The sequence below is a fragment of the Sinocyclocheilus rhinocerous genome, unplaced genomic scaffold, assembly GCF_001515625.1.
Source record: "Sinocyclocheilus rhinocerous isolate Xijiao unplaced genomic scaffold, SAMN03320098_v1.1 scaffold689, whole genome shotgun sequence".
NCBI lineage: Eukaryota > Metazoa > Chordata > Actinopteri > Cypriniformes > Cyprinidae > Sinocyclocheilus > Sinocyclocheilus rhinocerous.
The window spans coordinates 885,239-903,918 of NW_015652129.1; the positions used below are offsets into that span (position 1 = coordinate 885,239).

An 18,680-nucleotide genomic window follows, 5' to 3' on the forward strand; every position below is an offset into this window, starting at 1 on the left:
TAGATTCATAGATAGATAGATAGATAGATAGATTCATAGATAGATTCATAGATAGATAGATAGATAGAAAGATTCATAGAGTCATAGATTCATATAGATTCATAGATAGAGAGAGAGAGAAATTGTGTAGATAGAAAGAAAGAAAGAAAGAAAGATAGAAAAATTCTTAGATTCATAGGTTCATAGATAGAGAAAGAGAGAGAGAGAGTAGATAGATAGATAGATAGATAGAAAGATTCATAGAGTCATAGATTCATATAGATTCATAGATAGAGAGAGAGAGAGAGAGTGTAGATAGAAAGAAAAAAAGAAAGAAAGAAAGAAAGAGAAAGAAAGAAAGATAGAAAAATTCATAGATTCATATAGATTCATAGGTTCATAGATAGAGAAAGAGAGATAGAGAGAGTAGGTAGGTAGGTAGATAGATAGATAGATAGATAGATAGAAAGATTCATAGAGTCATAGATTCATATAGATTCATAGAGAGAGAGAGAGTGTGTGTAGATAGATAGATAGAAAGAAAGAAAGAAAGAAAGAAAGAAAGAAAGAAAGAATATTCATATATTCATATAGATTCATAGATTCATATAGATTCATAGATTCATAGATAGATAGATAGATAGATAGATTTTTTAAATATTTTGATAAATTACTAAAAATAAATAAATGACTTTTTAAACCGTCTAACTGATTGTATTAATCTGTCAAAATTATTCACGGTCGGTTAACTGGTTAAAATGAGTTGTTAGTATGTATAGATAGAGAGAGAGAGAGTGTGTGGATAGATAGATAGAAAGAAAGAAAGAAAGAAAGAAAGAAAGAAAGAAAGAATATTCATATATTCATATAGATTCATAGATTCATATAGATTCATAGATTCATAGATAGATAGATAGATAGATAGATTCATAGACTGATAGATAGATAGATAGATAGATAGATAGATAGATAGAAAGATTCATAGAGTCATAGATTCATATAGATTCATAGATAGAGAGAGAGAGAGTGTGTGTAGATAGATAGATAGATAGAAAGAAAGAAAGAAAGAATATTCATATATTCATATAGATTCATAGATAGATAGATAGATAGATAGATAGATAGATAGAGAGACAGAGTAGATAGACAGACGGATAGATAGACTGATAGATAGATAGATAGATAGATAGAAAGATTCATAGAGTCATAGATTCATATAGATTCATAGATAGAGAGAGAGAGAGTGTGTGTAGATAGATAGATAGATAGATAGATAGATAGATTAATAGATAGATAGATAGATAGATAGATATATAGATAGATATATAGATAGATAGATAGATAGATAGAAAGATTCATAGAGTCATAGATTCATATAGATTCATAGATAGAGAGAGAGAGAGAGTAGATAGACAGACGGATAGATAGATAGATAGATAGATAGATAGATAGATAAGTCAAGTTTCCATTAGTGACAATAAAGCATTTTTTGTATATGCCTCTCAGTTAAAGCCAAGATGAAACAACATTCAGAAGTGATAAATGCCAAATAAATTAATTCTATATTAAATTAATTCAATCTCTTTCTGCATAAGCAAAGATAATGAATTAAGACAACTGCATTGCTCAGAAATGAGCATGCATGAATAAATATACAATATCAATATATATTCAATACTGACTTTTTAAATCACTAATATTGGCCAATATGGTACCAGTTTATATATAAAAAAGCCAATATATAGGGCAAGACTTGATCTGATCCATAGAAAATTGATTTATTTGTTTAAAATGATCAGAAGGTTGTATGTATTAAATAGAGTTAATTTAGATCTCATGTTGACTTTAACTGGCTTCACTACCAGCGTTTGGCTTGTCTATTTTTCCCCTCACTCAGCAAGCCAGGAGTCTAATCCGACGCCACAGTGTGAGATGTTCCTGCTTGTTCATGTAAAACAGGGGCAAACATTCCTTTCCCCCCTCCGTACCTCTCACACAGTGGTACGGAACTGGTCTAAAACTGCCAGGATCCTAGTCAAGATCATTTGAAGTACTTCTTCAGGCATATGTTTGATGCATTTTCATTCTCAGCTTCATTAAAAGTGGTTTTGCTTTGTGTGCAGGCTGTATGCTGTGTTTCGGCCAATCCGCCTTTTTCCGTTTCAACCACCCCGAGGAGGCTTTCCGAATGAAAAGCATGATGCCTGAGGGAGCACAGACAGCCAGTGTGAAAAACTGGGCCCACACAGGTAATGCAATATCCCACAGGAGAACACACCTCAACTGTGGCATGAATTATCCAACGCTTACCACAACGCACTCAAAGGCTGTGTTGTGCAGGATGTCATTTGTGTGGAAAATACATTCCTGTAGAACCTCAAAAGCTTATTTTTGTACTGTCTGTAATCACAATACAGAAGAGCATTTGTGATATTACACACTCTGTTGCATATAGATGTCTTTTATGTATATATCATGTTTAAAAATAAACAAACAAGCGCCTATTTCTTGTGTAAGTGCTATAAGAAACAGATGCACATTTACAAATGGGCCATTTATGCAGATTTGGTCTTATAGGGTGTTGCCACATGCCTGAATGGCAAGGTTTGTTTTAGTAGCACAGGTAGTGGCTTTCAGCTGGGCCTTACTACATTTCCGTTTCTAACTGTTAGCAATGCAAGCCTGCCTGGGTCCTGAGTTGCACCATGCAACTTTTATGAGGAGCTCATTCCTCTGGGTCTCCTGACAGAGCGCTCTACATCTTCCACTCCCACTCACAGTGCTACACAGCAGCCAGTGTTTAAACAGAGCACATTTACAATATGTACTGAGGTGTTTTCCTGACTTTTCCTGTTGTGTGGCAGAAAAGTACAAGAATAGCATATAAACACAGCTGGTGCAGTATATTTTCTGAGCTGGTAATAAATTCTCTCCACCATGAAAGACATTCTTTTTGCAAACAACATACCCGCTGCATTCCTGTTCAATATATATTTTTGTTTCTTATTTTCCCAGTGTCTTAATGATCTAAAACTACATAGCTAAAAGAATTACGTTTTTTAAGACTCTATAAATCAGTCTTTAAACAAATTCCAGATGCCAAAAGCACATGGACAGCTTTATGGACATGCCTTTTGTACAAGAGCTTAGATACATGCACCTTAAAGGGATAGTTCACCCAATAATGAAAATTCTTACTCACCCTAAAGTTGTTCCAAACAGTTGCTGGTAGCTGTTGACTTCCATAGTATGGAAAAATATACTATGGAAGTCAATGGCTACCAGTTATCAACATTCTTCAAAATACCTTCAGAAGATTTTTCATTTTGGGGTGGGCTATCCATTTAAGATGCATGGATCTCAGCACTTGTACATAAGGCATGTATATAAAGCTGTCCATGTGCTTTTGGCAACTGATATTTGTTTATAGACTGATTCATAGAGGAAAAGAAACCCCCCTTCACACGTTCTCTGTGCCAGAGCTATTTCCTCATCCATCTCTCTTCCAGTCCAGACAGCTTTGTTGGCCATGCTCTGCTTATTTAAAGTTGAGGGGTATCTTTTACAATATCTATATTTATCTCACCACCTACCCTGCTCTCCAATCCCCTCCTCACTGTTCCCCTCATATTCTCCCAATATCCGGCTGCCTCGTTCCCACACAGCAGGTCTGCTTGATGTTCTTGATGATATTTCAGTATTACTCAGAGAAGTGTGCCATATATTAACAGATACGCTTTTATTGCTGTGTCTGTCTACATTATCCCACTTATTACTTGGCAACTAAAATACATTTATATTATATTATATTATATTATATATTAATTACTAAGCTACTATATACTGCATATCAGCTGCCAGTTTAGAAATTCTCATATAAAATATTTTGAGAATCAAAGAAACTTTAAAAAAAAAAAATTTAAACTCACAGTCACATCAGTGTCCATGTGAATTTATCTTCAAAATGTGCACTGTCGCTTTAAGAATGTAGGCCCCGCCCCGTGCAGCCAGCAGTCAGTCACATCAGCACCGTGGACAGGGGAGGGAGGGGGACTCAGCGATGGTGTAGCGGCGCCAGGCTCACCAAGCCCGGCTGGAAAATCTCATCTGCGGCGTTTTATACTCCTGACTGGGTACCGTGTGGCCGGTGCAGCTGGCCTAGTTCGAGAACCGGAATGCGGGAGCCGTACTTTTGATACTGAGGTCGGTTATGGGTTATAAGCCAAGCGCAGCGGCTTAGCGTTTCCACAGGCGTGTTTTCATCTGTAAGTACTGATCGTTATATAGTCTGTATATGTGTATGTATACGGACGTACTGTATGTAGCATATGTATCCTTTTATAGTCGCTACTTGTCAAGTTGACATGTTTCATTTTGTCACATGAAAGGTCTTTCTCAATAATCATTGTATCTATGTGCTTGTGCTTTCTTGAAACCGTTTCTTTTTCAGTGGGATTTAAATGGAAAATTGAGCCAGAGGCATTGTCAGCTGCTCTGACTTATTTCTAAACCACGATGACTATAAAAAATAAAATAAATAACAACACTTGGAAAGGGGGTTGTGTTTTATGCATTATTTGTGAGGAGTTTGAACAGAGAGTGTTTTGTAATCAGGAGAGATTTGTGGCAGAAACGCAAACACTGAGCTGGCAAGAGCAAGATTGATCAAGTTTTGGATGTTGTGAAATCAGTTCTGTGACTGACTCAGAATCTTATGTATATGTTTATATATTACTTATGTCTTATGTATATATAGCACCTATCTAATAAGTTTGATGCAGTGTTAAATCGTTTACATCTGGAGTGTTTTATGAAAAATAATAATGTTCTGATGAATTGAGGGGGAAAATCATAAATTTGGCATTATTTTGGCTTTTTTTATATACAGTGGATTAGACCAGAGGTTATCAAACTTTTGTGAAGCCAAGGCCCTCCAAATATGATAATTGCTGCACCCTTTCCTAAATTATAAAATCAGCTTTGTATTTAAATGTGATCAGGCCCATGTATACTGTCTGAGAAACATAATTAGCATCATATTACAAAACGTCTTGTGTTCAAAATCAAATAATTGGCTTTAGTATTGTAATTCTATAAAACCAAAGCAAATGAATAATACTTTTTTATTAAGTTGATCTTTCCACTATTAGACTAATGTTATATGTTTAAACATGAGGATAAGTATTTTCAGTAAAATTGTATTTTGAATTTAATAAAATTTATTTGATCTGAATTGCTTTTCACTGTTTCACTTTTCACAAAATTGTTCCAAAGAAGATTTACAGAGATTATTACAATAATATTACCTTACAGCCCCTAGCTCCCACTTGCAGCCCCCCTGGGGTTTCCCGGACCCCAGTTTGAAAACCACTGTTTTAGATAATGACCATTTTTACTTTGTGGGTCTGTCTCAGCAGATGAACCATTTACATTGGAAATGGTCAGTTGCCTGAGAGATAGATTGAATTACCAGCGGGGCTCTCTATGATTTAGGTATATGAGCACATATTCATTTGACGTTTATCCTCTCAGGCTGGAGCCTGGCATACTTTCTCTCTGAATTTCCATTTGGAAACCACTATTTCTACTTGAGCATTCATCTTCTGTGGGTTTGGCAGCAGTGTTAAACTTGGAGGCTGTTGAATGGGGCTAATGGATTAAATTCATCTCTGCAGTGCCAAAAGAGCTGCAGGTACTTGCATTAAAAGCTCAGGTGTAGTACTGAGGATAATAGTTGGGGTTAGGTGGGGTGAAGAAGCCAAATGCATCCACTTACTCGTAAGTGCTTTTCCTGTTTTCTGCACTCTGTTGGGCTCAGCTGGCTAGTGATGGGAATTCTGAATCATTATTGAGAATCGATTCTTTCGAATTGTTTCAGTTAACCAGTCCAGCATTTTTTATTTATTTTTTTTACATCATGAAGTTGTCATCACATGGTCCCTATCATCTTGACGTTGCATTCATGGTCAAGTAAAGATATATGAAAGCACACATGGTGATTTTACTATGGGTTTTATATTACGTTTAAGTGATTTGAAACCTTAATATTGTTAGCATTTATATGAAACAATAATAAATTCACTTAATTTTTTGGGCTAAAGCTTCTATAAAAGCTGTTTATTGAAAACCAACTCTTTCATTATCATTGTAACATTTCTGCTATACGACTAAAGTGACTTACTTTTTACCCATCAGTTAAATCCTTAAATACTGTCCAACTACTCATTATCAGCTTGTCCATTATTTTGAAAAAAGACTGTTCTCCAGGGATTTGGTGAGTTGTTGACTAAAAATCATTTCAATATTATGTGTGAACCAATCATTCAGACTGGTTTTGTGAACCATTTCCACTGATTCAGAAGAAAGATTTGTTCATTAATTAATTACAGCTACACCTTAGCTGTTCTAAAATATATGTATTTAGATTTTTGTATATGGCAAAGGCTTATGACTGTTATCTTTTCTTTCAGATTCTGAGAACCTGATCAATGGGAACCACTCGTCAGGAGCGCCAAAATCTCACTTGGTCTCCAACGAGAGAGTGCGCCCTGAGCACAGTGCCATCGTCAGTTCCATTGAGAAGGACCTTCAGGACATTATGGACTCATTAGTCATGGATGACCCTCAGCCCTCTTCCTCTGAGTCAAAGAAGCCCTCTGGTCTGCCCATCTCCCAGTCTCCCTTGTCCCCCATGTTAAATGGAGGGGGGCGCTTCCTTCTCTCACCCCCAACGAGCCCTGGTGCTATGTCTGTGGGCTCCAGTTATGAGAATACCTCTCCTCCTTTCTCTCCTCTCTCATCCCCATCCGCTGCCAGCAGTGGCAGCTACACCAGTCCATCTCCAAGTGGTTGTCAGAACCAGCTTCACACGCTTCCTCCTGTGCCAGTGAGGTCTTCTAGTTACAATTACACCAGCCAGCCACCCATACCTCAGCCACGAACCATACTGCCCAGCTATTCCGGTGGCAACAGTGGGCCAAAGGTGCCTGAGAGTCCCAGACTCCAGCGAAAGGCTCTTTTAGAAGCACCGCCAAGCCCAAAGCCAAGTCGTTGGGGGTTGAACCAAGACAGCTCGGTGGCTAAAACCCCAGACAGCCCCATACAGACTCACATTCTGCCCTCAGTCTCAATCTCTACTGCTCCGACTGATCACCCATCTGTCAGTCGGGTTCCAGTTCCAGGTAGTCCCAGACTGACCCCCAAATTCTCCACCGCATCCCCATCCTCCTCGCCCTCTAGTCCTAGAACCAAAACTGCCATTGTTCTCCAGGATCGGCCCTCAAGTCCTTTCTGGGAGCAGCCTCAGCCAGATCGCTCCTTGACCTCTAGCCCCTCTAATCAACTCTCCCCACCCTCGCGATCTTTCCAGCCCCCCTTGGACCCCATTGTCCACATCATTCAGGGTGGACCTCCACACCCACATCCTCGCACATTGCAGCCTCCAGAAAGTCTGCGGCTGGCCCGCAGGAATCTTGAAGGGAGTAGCATGAGGGAGCTTCCTCCTCTTAGCCCCTCTATAGCTCGCAGGGGGGTTCCTGTGCTCCCCGGAGCTCTACCGGGAACCCTGCGGACTCCAGAGAGTCCATCCCCAAGAATGGTGCCAGAGAGTCCCAGACTCAGGCGGAAAGCAGGGTCTCCTACAGAGGAGCCATTCAGCCCTCGTGGGGTGCGTGCTCGTAGTCCTTCACCCACCTCCGGACTGATGGGGGAAGGCAGTGGACGGAAGGGCAGTTTTGGGAACTCGCTCTCTTCCGCATTCAGCCTGGGTTCTCTGCCTGGGTCATCGCCCCGATCCAGTCCTAGGAGCCACAGAAAGATGTCAGCGGGCCACAGGGACCTTCGGATGCCTCACCCTGGCATGAGGGAACGCAAAAATAGCATCACAGAGATCAGCGACAACGAGGATGACCTTCTGGAGTACCACCGGCGCCAAAGAGAAGAACGACTCAGAGAGCAAGAAATGGAGAGGCTGGTGAGTGAGATGCAGTGGCACCCTTAAAAATACATGCATTTATATAACAAAATATCAAACCAAGTAGGATTTATGAGAAAGCTGTCTTCGTGTATCCACTAAAAACAACCTCAAAACCAAAGTAAAGTGCAGTTAGCTCTGAGGAAAGATCTAACATCATTTGTTTGCAATGCCCACATCATAGTATAAAGAATCCTTCTAAGAAATACTCCCTGTCTCTGTTTGTACATGTCATGTAAAGTGCTGCCTCTGCATGTTTTCCGATGATATGTAAATTGCAAGTTTCTACAGTTAATATTTTCAAGAAAAGCTCCTCAGTGCACACCGATGGCTGAATCTAATCTTAACACACCTAGCAAGCATTAGCAATTGTGCTTTTGGTGAGAATGCAGGACATTTGGAGGAAATGCTACTACACGTCTCAGGCAGAACTGACACACTGACTAATCCACTGTCGTGCTGAGGCAGAGGGCTCCGCTTTTACCATGGCAACCCCATTGTTTGTTGTCTCTTTTACTGAGAGGTGGGAGGGAACAGTAGACATCTTGGTCCAGTTTGCAGCCCAGAATGAAGCCGCTGAGACAAAGGCCCCTGTGAAGTTTTATATGAGTTTGTGTCTGAAACAGCTCTTGTCTGCTTCCCTTGTAATTACCCATTGTGGTTGTTTATTGCTCTCAGAAAAGGAGGTGATCTAATTGAGCATACAGAGTTATGCTTCAATACTCCCAACAGAGAGTATCTGTAGTATGTTATTTGCTTAGCATGCACAGTTCTAGTATGCTCCTAGTGTGCTTTATTTGGCTCTTTGCTGATGAAATGTGGTGGAATAAATGCTGAAAGAATGAGCTACAATAAATGAGCTCAACATGCCAATGACCTCATCCTCGCAAATGTGCTTGATCTCCAAGTACAAAATTAGACAAACAAGAAATGACCTTTGATTCAGACCTTGTTCTGAAATATTTGCAAAATGTCAAGTGTAAATAGCAAAGAATGTTTGCTCTGTGAAGAAAGATCAGATGTTCTTTTGAATTTTCTGACTGTCAGCCATTACATCACTCATTATCAGAAGCGCCTGTCCTGTGAATTGGTATTTTGACATGGTCTGGTGGCTTCTGTGGTCCACCAACAAACAGCACTCATCTGTTCACTCATTTCTGCAGTTCCATACATCATTCGTCAAGCAAGTCTGAATTTCAATAACAGTGTGATGCATCTGACGTGCAGATAAGCCACGCTGAGCTCATTTGACTGCCCCTTGGCTCCTGCTGAGAAGGAGCAGGACACTGCCTAGCATGACAAGCAGAAATGTGCTCCAGGGCGTTACAGCAGGTTTTGATTTTTTTGCCAGCTGACCGTCATACAGAGGAGAGGTCAGGCAAAACTTCACGTAACATTGCACGGCATAGAACGCATGGCCGCTGCAGGAATCAGGAAGGAGACAATGGTGTTGCCTGCAGTCTGGAGGCTAAATTTGAGCTGCAATGAGCAAAGGTGGTGGATTTCAAATTGGATACTTATAAGGGGTCCTACACAAAGCAAACTGGCATTGAGATGAATGCGATTTCTAATGGATAGGTTTTCAGGAGTAGAGGTGTAGGCTTACAAGTTTTTACTAGTAGTGATGCACCGAAATCAATGCAGTAGTGATGTAGCCGCCTTTTGACATTGCAGCCATACAAATTTTACATTGCTATTCTAACATCATTTTTGGTCACAGTGAATTGCATCCACACAGCTAACATTTTTACTTGTCGTAGCTTATCCACATTGTGTGTACGCACCTTTGGAGAAATGCTAATTAACTTTTTGTCACTGTTTTGGTCAAGGGTTCGGGCTGAAACCTTTTTTTTTTCGCTGAATATTCTTGTTTATTGAAATTTTGGTGCATCACTACTTTTAAAGGGGTCATGAACTGAGAAATCAAATTTCTCAGAAGAAATAAAAAAAAAAAACAGTCTGTGCATTGCCTTCTTTCTGATCCCAAAGTTAGGAAAGAGTGGATGAACTTTATTTTTAATTATGTGACAGACTGTGTCAGTAAGAACTCGGTCCTTTGTTCACTTCATTTTACTGCAGATTCGTTTACAAACAAAGCACAATTCCACTCTGGATTTTCAGAAAGGTTGAAATTAAAAGATGATGCTGTGCCGACTATATTGGATCCGACAGTAATGTCGCACCACACAAGTGTGAGTAATTGTTTTTATTACGTGGTCACTATTGCTTTGTCTGTTATTACAGATCGTTTGATATAAGTGTTTATGCATTTTTAACTTAAAACACAGCAGCGTCAATCTGTGTACGCTGTCAAACATACACAACTATTAGCCAGTCATAATAGTGGGCGTTTACTTCTGAGTCTACAATCTGCCACGCCTATTCAAACAGAGCGTTCTCATGAGGGGGTCAAAACTGGACAGAAAATAGCTATTACTTCTAAATTATGTTTTTTATGTCAAAATCTTGATAACATTATAAGTGGTCCTCAGAGAAACAGAACAAAATAATAAAAAGGCAGTTCATGACCCCTTTGAGGACGGATTATGTTACTGCAGTTTGTTGCATAAATTCTTTAAACAATATTTAGTGTTCTGTTATAAATATCTACATACACTTTGTTTTAATGCACTAGTTCACACATAGTCAGATGTGACTAAACAAAAAGGGTTTTCTTGATAAAAAGTTCTGACTTATTCAGAACATAATCAGAACTTCTGAGCTCACCACTCAGCAAACTGTGAACATCAAAATGATTTTTTTTTTCAAGAAAGTGTATTTCTTCATTTTATGGATGTACAGTCCACTGTGTACATTAATGTACATTTTAGTGTGAGCCAGTCCAGTCTGCAGTGCATAATTTATCATCCCTAAACTGCCACAAGGCTCCAGAGGCACACATGGTTACCTTAGATACAGCCTTGGCACACACACACACTTGGCATATGGCGTCAGTCACTAGAAAACCATTCTGTCAGTCAGCTCGAGTGACATACTGATGCCAGCCCTGCTAAAGATGACCTCGCTTTTTTTGACTGAGAGCTCCAATGATGACTTCACATTTCCATTACTCCATAAAACTGACATTTGCTACACAGTAAAAGCAGACGTGTCAGTGAGGAAGTACTCTGTTTTAGTGAGAAATTTATTTACCGAGACAGATAAAAAAAAAAAAAAGTAAATATCATTAAATTTTATATAACGTTATATTATAAAGAAAATTTACGATTCTTCTTAATGCAATAAACCTTGCTGACATCATTTATTATTATAAATAATAATGATAAAAGATAAACAACAGTTATTATAACCCCTTTAAATGAACTGGAATGGTTAAAGGTTGCAGGGAGTCAGTCAGATTAATGGAAACCTGTTCTATGAAGATGTAACCACCTCCACATTGTTGAGAGGGCAGACATCTGCACAGGGGACACAAGAGGTCAGTATGACAAGCATCTGTCCCACTGCTCTTGTGGATTAGCACACTAAATATATCCACTTTCACTGGCCACATTATGCAGAAACATAACTATGTGTGTTTGTAACAGATAGAGAGGGAGGAAGAGACAAGAGGTATCTAATGTAATTCATTTTGACCCAGTAAAGTGCAATTAGAATCATTCTGATGAAGATAAAAGCAGTATCCTCTGACACAGCAAGGCGCATACGAGCTCCCTCTGGAGCATTTTGTTGATGGTTTAATGTGTTTGCTTCCTGTGTTCTTGCAGATCAGTGTAAAGTGAGTTATCTGCTCTGGGACGGATTAATACTGATTCTCCTCACAACAACAGAGAGAGAGAGAGTATTTGAGAAAAAGAGACAGTTAACTGACTTTCTGTGGCGCTGATTATCTGGGTCAGTGCAGACTTTAGTTATTCTGACCCGGCTCTTGTAATCAAGACAGAGAAGAACAACACTGAGTGCTCTTAGCAACACCTCATCTTGTTGTATAAAGCAATATTCAAGGATTCTCAGAAAGATCTGTTTGACATTTGCACGGGTGACTCCATAATCCTGAAAGATAGAGACATTGATACTAGCGTTTGATACCTACATGACAGTCACTTGTGGTGCTTGATTTCCATTATTCAGATTAATAAAGACTTGTGATTTTATTAGTTGTACAAGTATCATTGTTGCTATTGTTCATACTTAACATTAGAGATTTGAACGAACACTAAAGTATTAAACTTAACTACACAGATCGTCCCACGTTTACAACCTTAAAGGAATAGTTCACCCAAAAATGAAAATTTTGTCATCATTTATTTCATCTTTATAAGTTTCTTTCTTATGCTGAATACAAAAGAAGACATTTTGAAGAACCAAACAGTTGTTGGTCCCCATTGACTTCCATAGGAAAATAAATACTATGTAAGTCAATAGGGATCATCAGCTGTTTGATTACCAGCATTCTTCCAAATATCTTATTTTATGGTCAGCATAAGAAAGAATCTCATACAGGTTTGGAACGACATGAGGGTGAGTAAATGATGACAAATTTTCAATTTTGGGGTGAACTATTCCTTTAATTTGTACATTTAAGGAGATTGAAGGAGAGTGAACAGAAAATTTTGTTTCTTCTTGTTTTTGTGATCTGTAATGTATTTTAATGTTATTTAGTTAGTATGCATTTCTTGTATGTTTTCCTGATTGTGTTTTGTCCTTGTGAGTATGACCCTGTATACGAGTATTGTTACATTCATTGTACAATGTTGGATAGGGGACATTTTTTTACAGTGTAGCAGAAAAATATAAATGTGTGAGATAAAATTCAAATTCTTCTTCTGCCCTTGAGCAGAGACCTTTCTCCCTCTACACTGGTGTTTTTGAGAAGAGCTGGCAGTGAAACTATTACTGTTCCAAAGTGTGCCAAGGGATTCACAGAAGTGACTGTTGGTTCTGTCCTCTGCTGCATCTCGATGTTCTAAACTTGGCCATAAAATGACACAATGAGCCAAACCGATAAACCTGAAGAGGCCACAGGCCACTCAATATCCTCACCTTTTTAACTGCAATTGTACAGATAACAGGCAAGGTCTAATATAAACCACTATTTATGTCTTGTTCTTTTGCCAGGTATCTGAAGGCCTGTAGGAGGGGTGCTGTTTTCTGTCTTTGGTTGCAGAGGATAATGCATCCCTCATGTGAATTATATGCTACTATTCTATGCAACACTCATGTATGAGTTCTCTCTTAGCTTTATAGGGCACAACTAGACCTTTATGTGTACTTTCAGACACACAAGGACGAGTACATAATAACAGAATTGTATCTTTTGGGTGTTTTTCTTGAGGACAAAAATTTGAATTTAAAAGACAACCTTATTTAGGGTTTTGAATATTTATTTATGGAGTTATTGATGAGTCAAGGACTTCTGTGTAAAATTCCCCATGGCCTTTTTCTTGGACTCTGGATCTTCATTTTGTGGGTCAAGCAAGTTTTCCATGTTTCACAGCTGTGTGTCTAGACATTTTTTTTTCTATTCCAAAAATGTAAGCTGTTTTTCCTCAAACTCTGTGTGAAATTAGAGGTTCCCATCATGCTGAAGTGCAACATGAACAGATGCATCTGGTCCTGTTGACTTGGTTTGTGGTGATGTGCTGCTTTTCAAAGACATTTAATATGAAAGCAGTTGTTTTTGTTTGAAATATCACATATTTCAGCAACAGAAGTGTCGTCCCAGGATGTTTACTGGAGGGCTTAATGCTACTGTGCTTGCTACTGTAGTCGATGTTTGAAAATACTGGCATATTTTTCACCCTGTGGGTTTTCTGCAGGCAAGCTTTGACTTCTTTATTCCTCCGTGCACATTAATTTTAATTTTAATTTTTCTAGCTGTATCTACAAGGAAAGCATTTATAGGTTTAATTTCCCAAAAAATGTGAGTGATCGTGTGAATGATATTGGCTTGACTAGTGGCAAGAGTTTGGGGCGGGACTATCTGTTCAACCAATGGCAGATGGGTATTCAGGAAACCTGAAATGATTATTTTTGCAATTCATTTTAGGCACAGAAATTACACACTTCAGCTCAAAGTGTGTGTGTGTGTGTTTAAAAAAAAAAATATATATAATATTTAATAAAATTTTTGATTATTTAAATCTTTTTATATTAATTTTATTTAATGGCAAATGTATGCAAATAGACATGTGACAGTGCTGACAGTGCACATTTTAATATCTCTTGGATGTTTGCTTTGGATGCCCAGAACGGAAGCAGTTGAAGACTGTCTGGTTAAAGGTATTCAAACAATCTGGGCACGTCACAGCAGTAAGAGTGGCACCGTGACCCCAGCACACATTTAGAGACAGAAAAAGGTCAGGAGGAGCAGGAGAGAGCCTCTTACATGGCAGGGGGTTTGAGAGGCTCTGAAAAAGGATTTGAGGAGCTGTACGTTTGTGTGTGTCATTCCAGACTGAGGGAAGACAGTGGAATGTAAGAGCTGAGATCAGAAGGCAAAGCCCGTGTCTCCTGAGCTCTGATTGGTCCATGTGTGGTTGGAATGCATACAAATAAGTGAGCGTAAATAAAAGAGCTGGAATGTTTCTCCAAATGCCATCTATCAGTTCTTATTTGGGCTTCTAGTGTCACTAATGACCGTCTATGTTCAATACCTGAGACATTTTCACTGTGGAGAGAGACGTTTTTCGTACAACAGTTGACACAGATTTGCTTCTTTTTTTTTTTTTTTTTTTTTAACTTACATATTCTTCAGAAAATATAAAAACTGATGGTATGAATCTGGCATTTTTAAATTCCTAACCAGGCCACTTAAAGGGCAGTAATTTTCTGTGTTATTCTTCTTTTTCTTCTTCAGTGAAACAGAACTGAAAAGTTTCATATTGATTTCATATTTATGTTCTTGAACACTGTTTGTCTGTCTTTCAGTTTAATTAATTTTGGAATTAATATGATTTTTCTACCCATTTTTACATTCAGCATCATATTGTGGTTGATCTACTTTAACATAATTTATGAATTACACTATATGATGTATTGCACAAAAGGCCAAAAGTATATCTATAAACTATATATATATATATATATTTTAAATTAATTATTTTTATTATATAAAATATTTATTTCATGTACATTTATTATTATTATTATTATTATTATTATTATTGTTGTTAGACATTTATTGGATGTACATTATTGATCACTGGCTTTGAACAATGACAGAAAATCAAACTAAAAGTTATTAGACAATAGAGAGCAATGTTAATGATAATTCAGAGGTTTAGAATGGAACTTCAGAGTTTTTATAATTTGATATAAAATTTTATATGATAACAATTAGGGTTGGGCGATGTCTACCAAATTGGCATCAGAGGATGTCTACAGTGAAACATCGTGATGGACGATGACATCGGGGGGCGGGGCGGGGTTAGGGGTGTGCCCGAAGCATGAAACAAATAACGCGTTATACGGAGCCACTAAAAGGTTAGCCGCTTGCTAGCGGTAGCCTGTTGCATTACAGTACATGAAAGTTCACTTACCACAATACACTGTGTAGAGTAAGGAGAAATGTCTGATAGGACGATGGCAAATGATTTGCAGATCCTGAGCACCAATGACAAACATCTAATCTTGTCAAATGTGTGGTAAGTACTGCCTCTCCATAGTACAGATTCCTTGTGATCGCGAATCTCAAAAGTGAAAGTGAAAGTAAAATGAGAGCGCGCAATCGAAAGCGGTTTCAATAGCGGCTCCCTGATGCCCGCAATTTATATACAGATGCCCACAATTTATATACTTACCCAACAATATAATTGCGAGAAAAAGTATTGAAATATATTTTTTATCCTCCCATCTCGTAGGCTATTTATTCCCTTTAGAGTTTCCGAAAGTACACTTAATTTCCTTTCTGAACACGTAACTGGGATGCGGCGGATTGCGGGAGACGGGGTGGTGGTGGGGGGGAATCACGATGTCAGCTTAACATCGTGATGTCTGTTAGCCATCGGCGATGTACGATGGCATCGTCTATCGGCCCAACCCTAATAACAATTACATGTTAAATTATACTACTGAAATTTGAACCTCATGCCAGATTAAGAAGGTTGTGATGTTGTTTAACTAGTTTTGAGTATAAACTGAGAATTGGCCACTTTGCAAAGCAGTGTAAGTGTAACCTTTGCTGTTTTCCTGAAATGGACACACCTGAATGAGAAATGTGCCTTCAAGATACACGCTCACCAAAAACTCCTAGCAAAGCGGGGAGATTTGTAAACAGAGAGCTACGTCTGTTCATTGCTGTCATCTGGAAAGTATGAAGTGCTTAACGGTTATCCTACATACCGGTTCAGTGGAAACCCTGTATATTTTTCCATCTGGGTTTCAGCATGTAGCATTTGACTGAATTGTAATTTTCACGTCAACAGTATTCCTCCAGTTTCTGAGAGAGCATCTGGCCAGCGCCCACGCAAACGGTGTAGTTGTTTAGTAAGCACTGACCCCTGAGTGGGTTACAATGAATAGTATTTAAACTTGCAACTGGGCCTCCCCTCTCTCATGTTTAAAAGCCTTGGTAGATAAAACAAGACATCCATTTCAATAAGCCTTTGAGAACATTGAATAACATCATCATTAACAGCAGCCACCAGCAGAGAAATGAGCCAGATGTGATCGATTTATGTACCTACCGGCACACACTTTGAGAAAATGGACCAGAGTGTGTGTGTTTGTGTGTGAGAGAGTTGGAGGCGGAGGGACTCGGGGCTTTATTTGTTCATCTATCTCAGCGTGTGTGTGAGTTCTGGAGAGCTACTCAATGAGGAAACATCTGAGAGAACCACAGGACTCTAACTAGTGTGCTACTTTTAACACGTCACAATGAGGGTGAGTGTGTGGTTTTCAATACATACTTTTATTTGAGTTAGTTGTACTGTGCATATAAAAGTATATATAACTAGTGCTTAACTACTAATATTGTACTTTTACATGTATTAGACTGATACATTCTGTCATATATTCCTCATCTAGGTATTTAATATGTTGTTACATGACTTGAGCGTGAACGTATTCCTTCATGTGTTGTATTAGGGCTCCTTTTACAGCACAATGAAGCAACATATTGCTTTAGAAGTGTTCAGGTAGCACTGGCTTTGATTGGAAACACTCATCAAGCCTGGCTGTAAACTCCAGGATCAGAGGCTCAACAGGCCTGGACGGAAGCAGATCAAATGATTAGACTCCCTCCTACAGTTCCCTCAGCCTCTGTGTGTTTCAGAGCACTTTTAAAACTCAGGGTGTGCCACCCTGATCTTAAACAATTTCCTTTCCCTGAGGGGACCTACTAATGACAACTACAGAGGGCCCTTTAAACTCATAAATGAGTGTTGTGCACATTGGGGTCTGTTGTATAGTCCTGGTCTAAACTGGGTCTAAACGTCTCTTTTAGAACTTAGAACATCTGTGTTCAAGGTCTTGACCGTTTTTGACCGAAAAATCTCTAAAATTGAAGATGTTGCTCTTGGTTATTAAGCGGAGATAATGAGCTGTTATAGTATACAACAATTGTTGGTGCAAATTGTAGTTGGTGAGCAACTTTCTGTGAGATCACCTCAGTATTAGAAGGGTCTGTGGGTTGTTATGGAGCCTGAGGAATGAAAGCACGGGGGCTTTTCGTAATTCAGATGTATAATTTTCTCGATGAGACAGGTCTGTCAGGTGAAGACATGTTGATGCGGTTCTGATAAGTGATTGAACATTCTCCTGTGCTGTGGATTTTTAAGTGATTTATGTCAACGGATCAGTTTTAATGGGCTCTCTCAGCTACCAATTTAAATTCAAGCCAAAATCATTTTAGTTTGGTAATTTGGATGAAAGATTTAGTTAATTTTTGATATAGAAGCATCTCTCTGTCTGAGGTAATTTGGTAGTTTGATGGGAAAGGGCCATGGGAACAGTCTAAACTGATTCCCCTCAGCCATGTTTCTCCTTTTTAGTGTGATCCTGGAGATTCAGGAGGCTGATGATTACAGGTTGAGCTAATTAAGGATTTGGAGAATACTCATCACAGTCCTCCACAAATCACACTGAGCTCATCCAGTCTCTAGAGCACATTAAAAGGGAGCACACGCAACCTGCTGGAGTAGCAGCGTGCCTCTTTTTGTTTATCTTCCTTTTCTGGTGTGGATTTAATCATGTGTAATTATTTTATGTCCTACAGCAAGGTTTTTCTAGTCGGGGGTTTGTGACGGAGCAGCTCTCAAAAGATAGAGATTTTATGAAATTTAAATATGTAATATTAAATGCATACTTCCATTCAAAAGTCTGGGGTTGGTAAGAATTCTTAATGTTTTGGAAAAAACTTATTTCATACTTGCAAAAATCAAAATTCGGTAAAAACAATAATATTGTGAAATATTACTAGAATTTTAAAAAATAAGTATTTTTTATTCAAATATATTTTAATTAAAATGTATTTTTCCCTGTGATGGCAAAGCTGAATTTTCAGCATCATTACTCCAGTCTTCAGTGTCATGCGATCCTTCAGAAATCATTGTAATATGCCAATGTGGTGCTCAAGAAATGCTTCTCATGATTATAAAAGCAGTTGTGCTGCTTAATATTTTCAGGATTCTTCGATGAATAGAAAGTAAAAAAAAACAACATTTATTTGAAATAGAAATCTTTTTGACATTATAAATGATCCTATTTGATCAATTAAATGCATCCTTGCTGAATAAATAATTAATTTCTTTCATAAAAAAAAAAAAAA

The 18,680-nt window shown here is 38.4% G+C and overlaps 1 protein-coding gene across 9 annotated transcripts in view; it reads left to right on the forward strand.

Moving 5' to 3' along the window:
• Nucleotides 1–18,680, forward strand: part of LOC107713458 (pleckstrin homology-like domain family B member 1) — an 86,950-nt gene that overhangs the window by 36,740 nt on the left and 31,530 nt on the right. For all 9 annotated transcript variants that reach the window (XM_016518961.1, XM_016518962.1, XM_016518963.1 and 6 more), the window contains exons 5-6: nt 2,103–2,228; nt 6,450–7,951. In XM_016518961.1, coding sequence (XP_016374447.1) covers nt 2,103–2,228; nt 6,450–7,951 — 1,628 coding nt within the window. The remainder of the gene's footprint in view (nt 1–2,102; nt 2,229–6,449; nt 7,952–18,680) is intronic.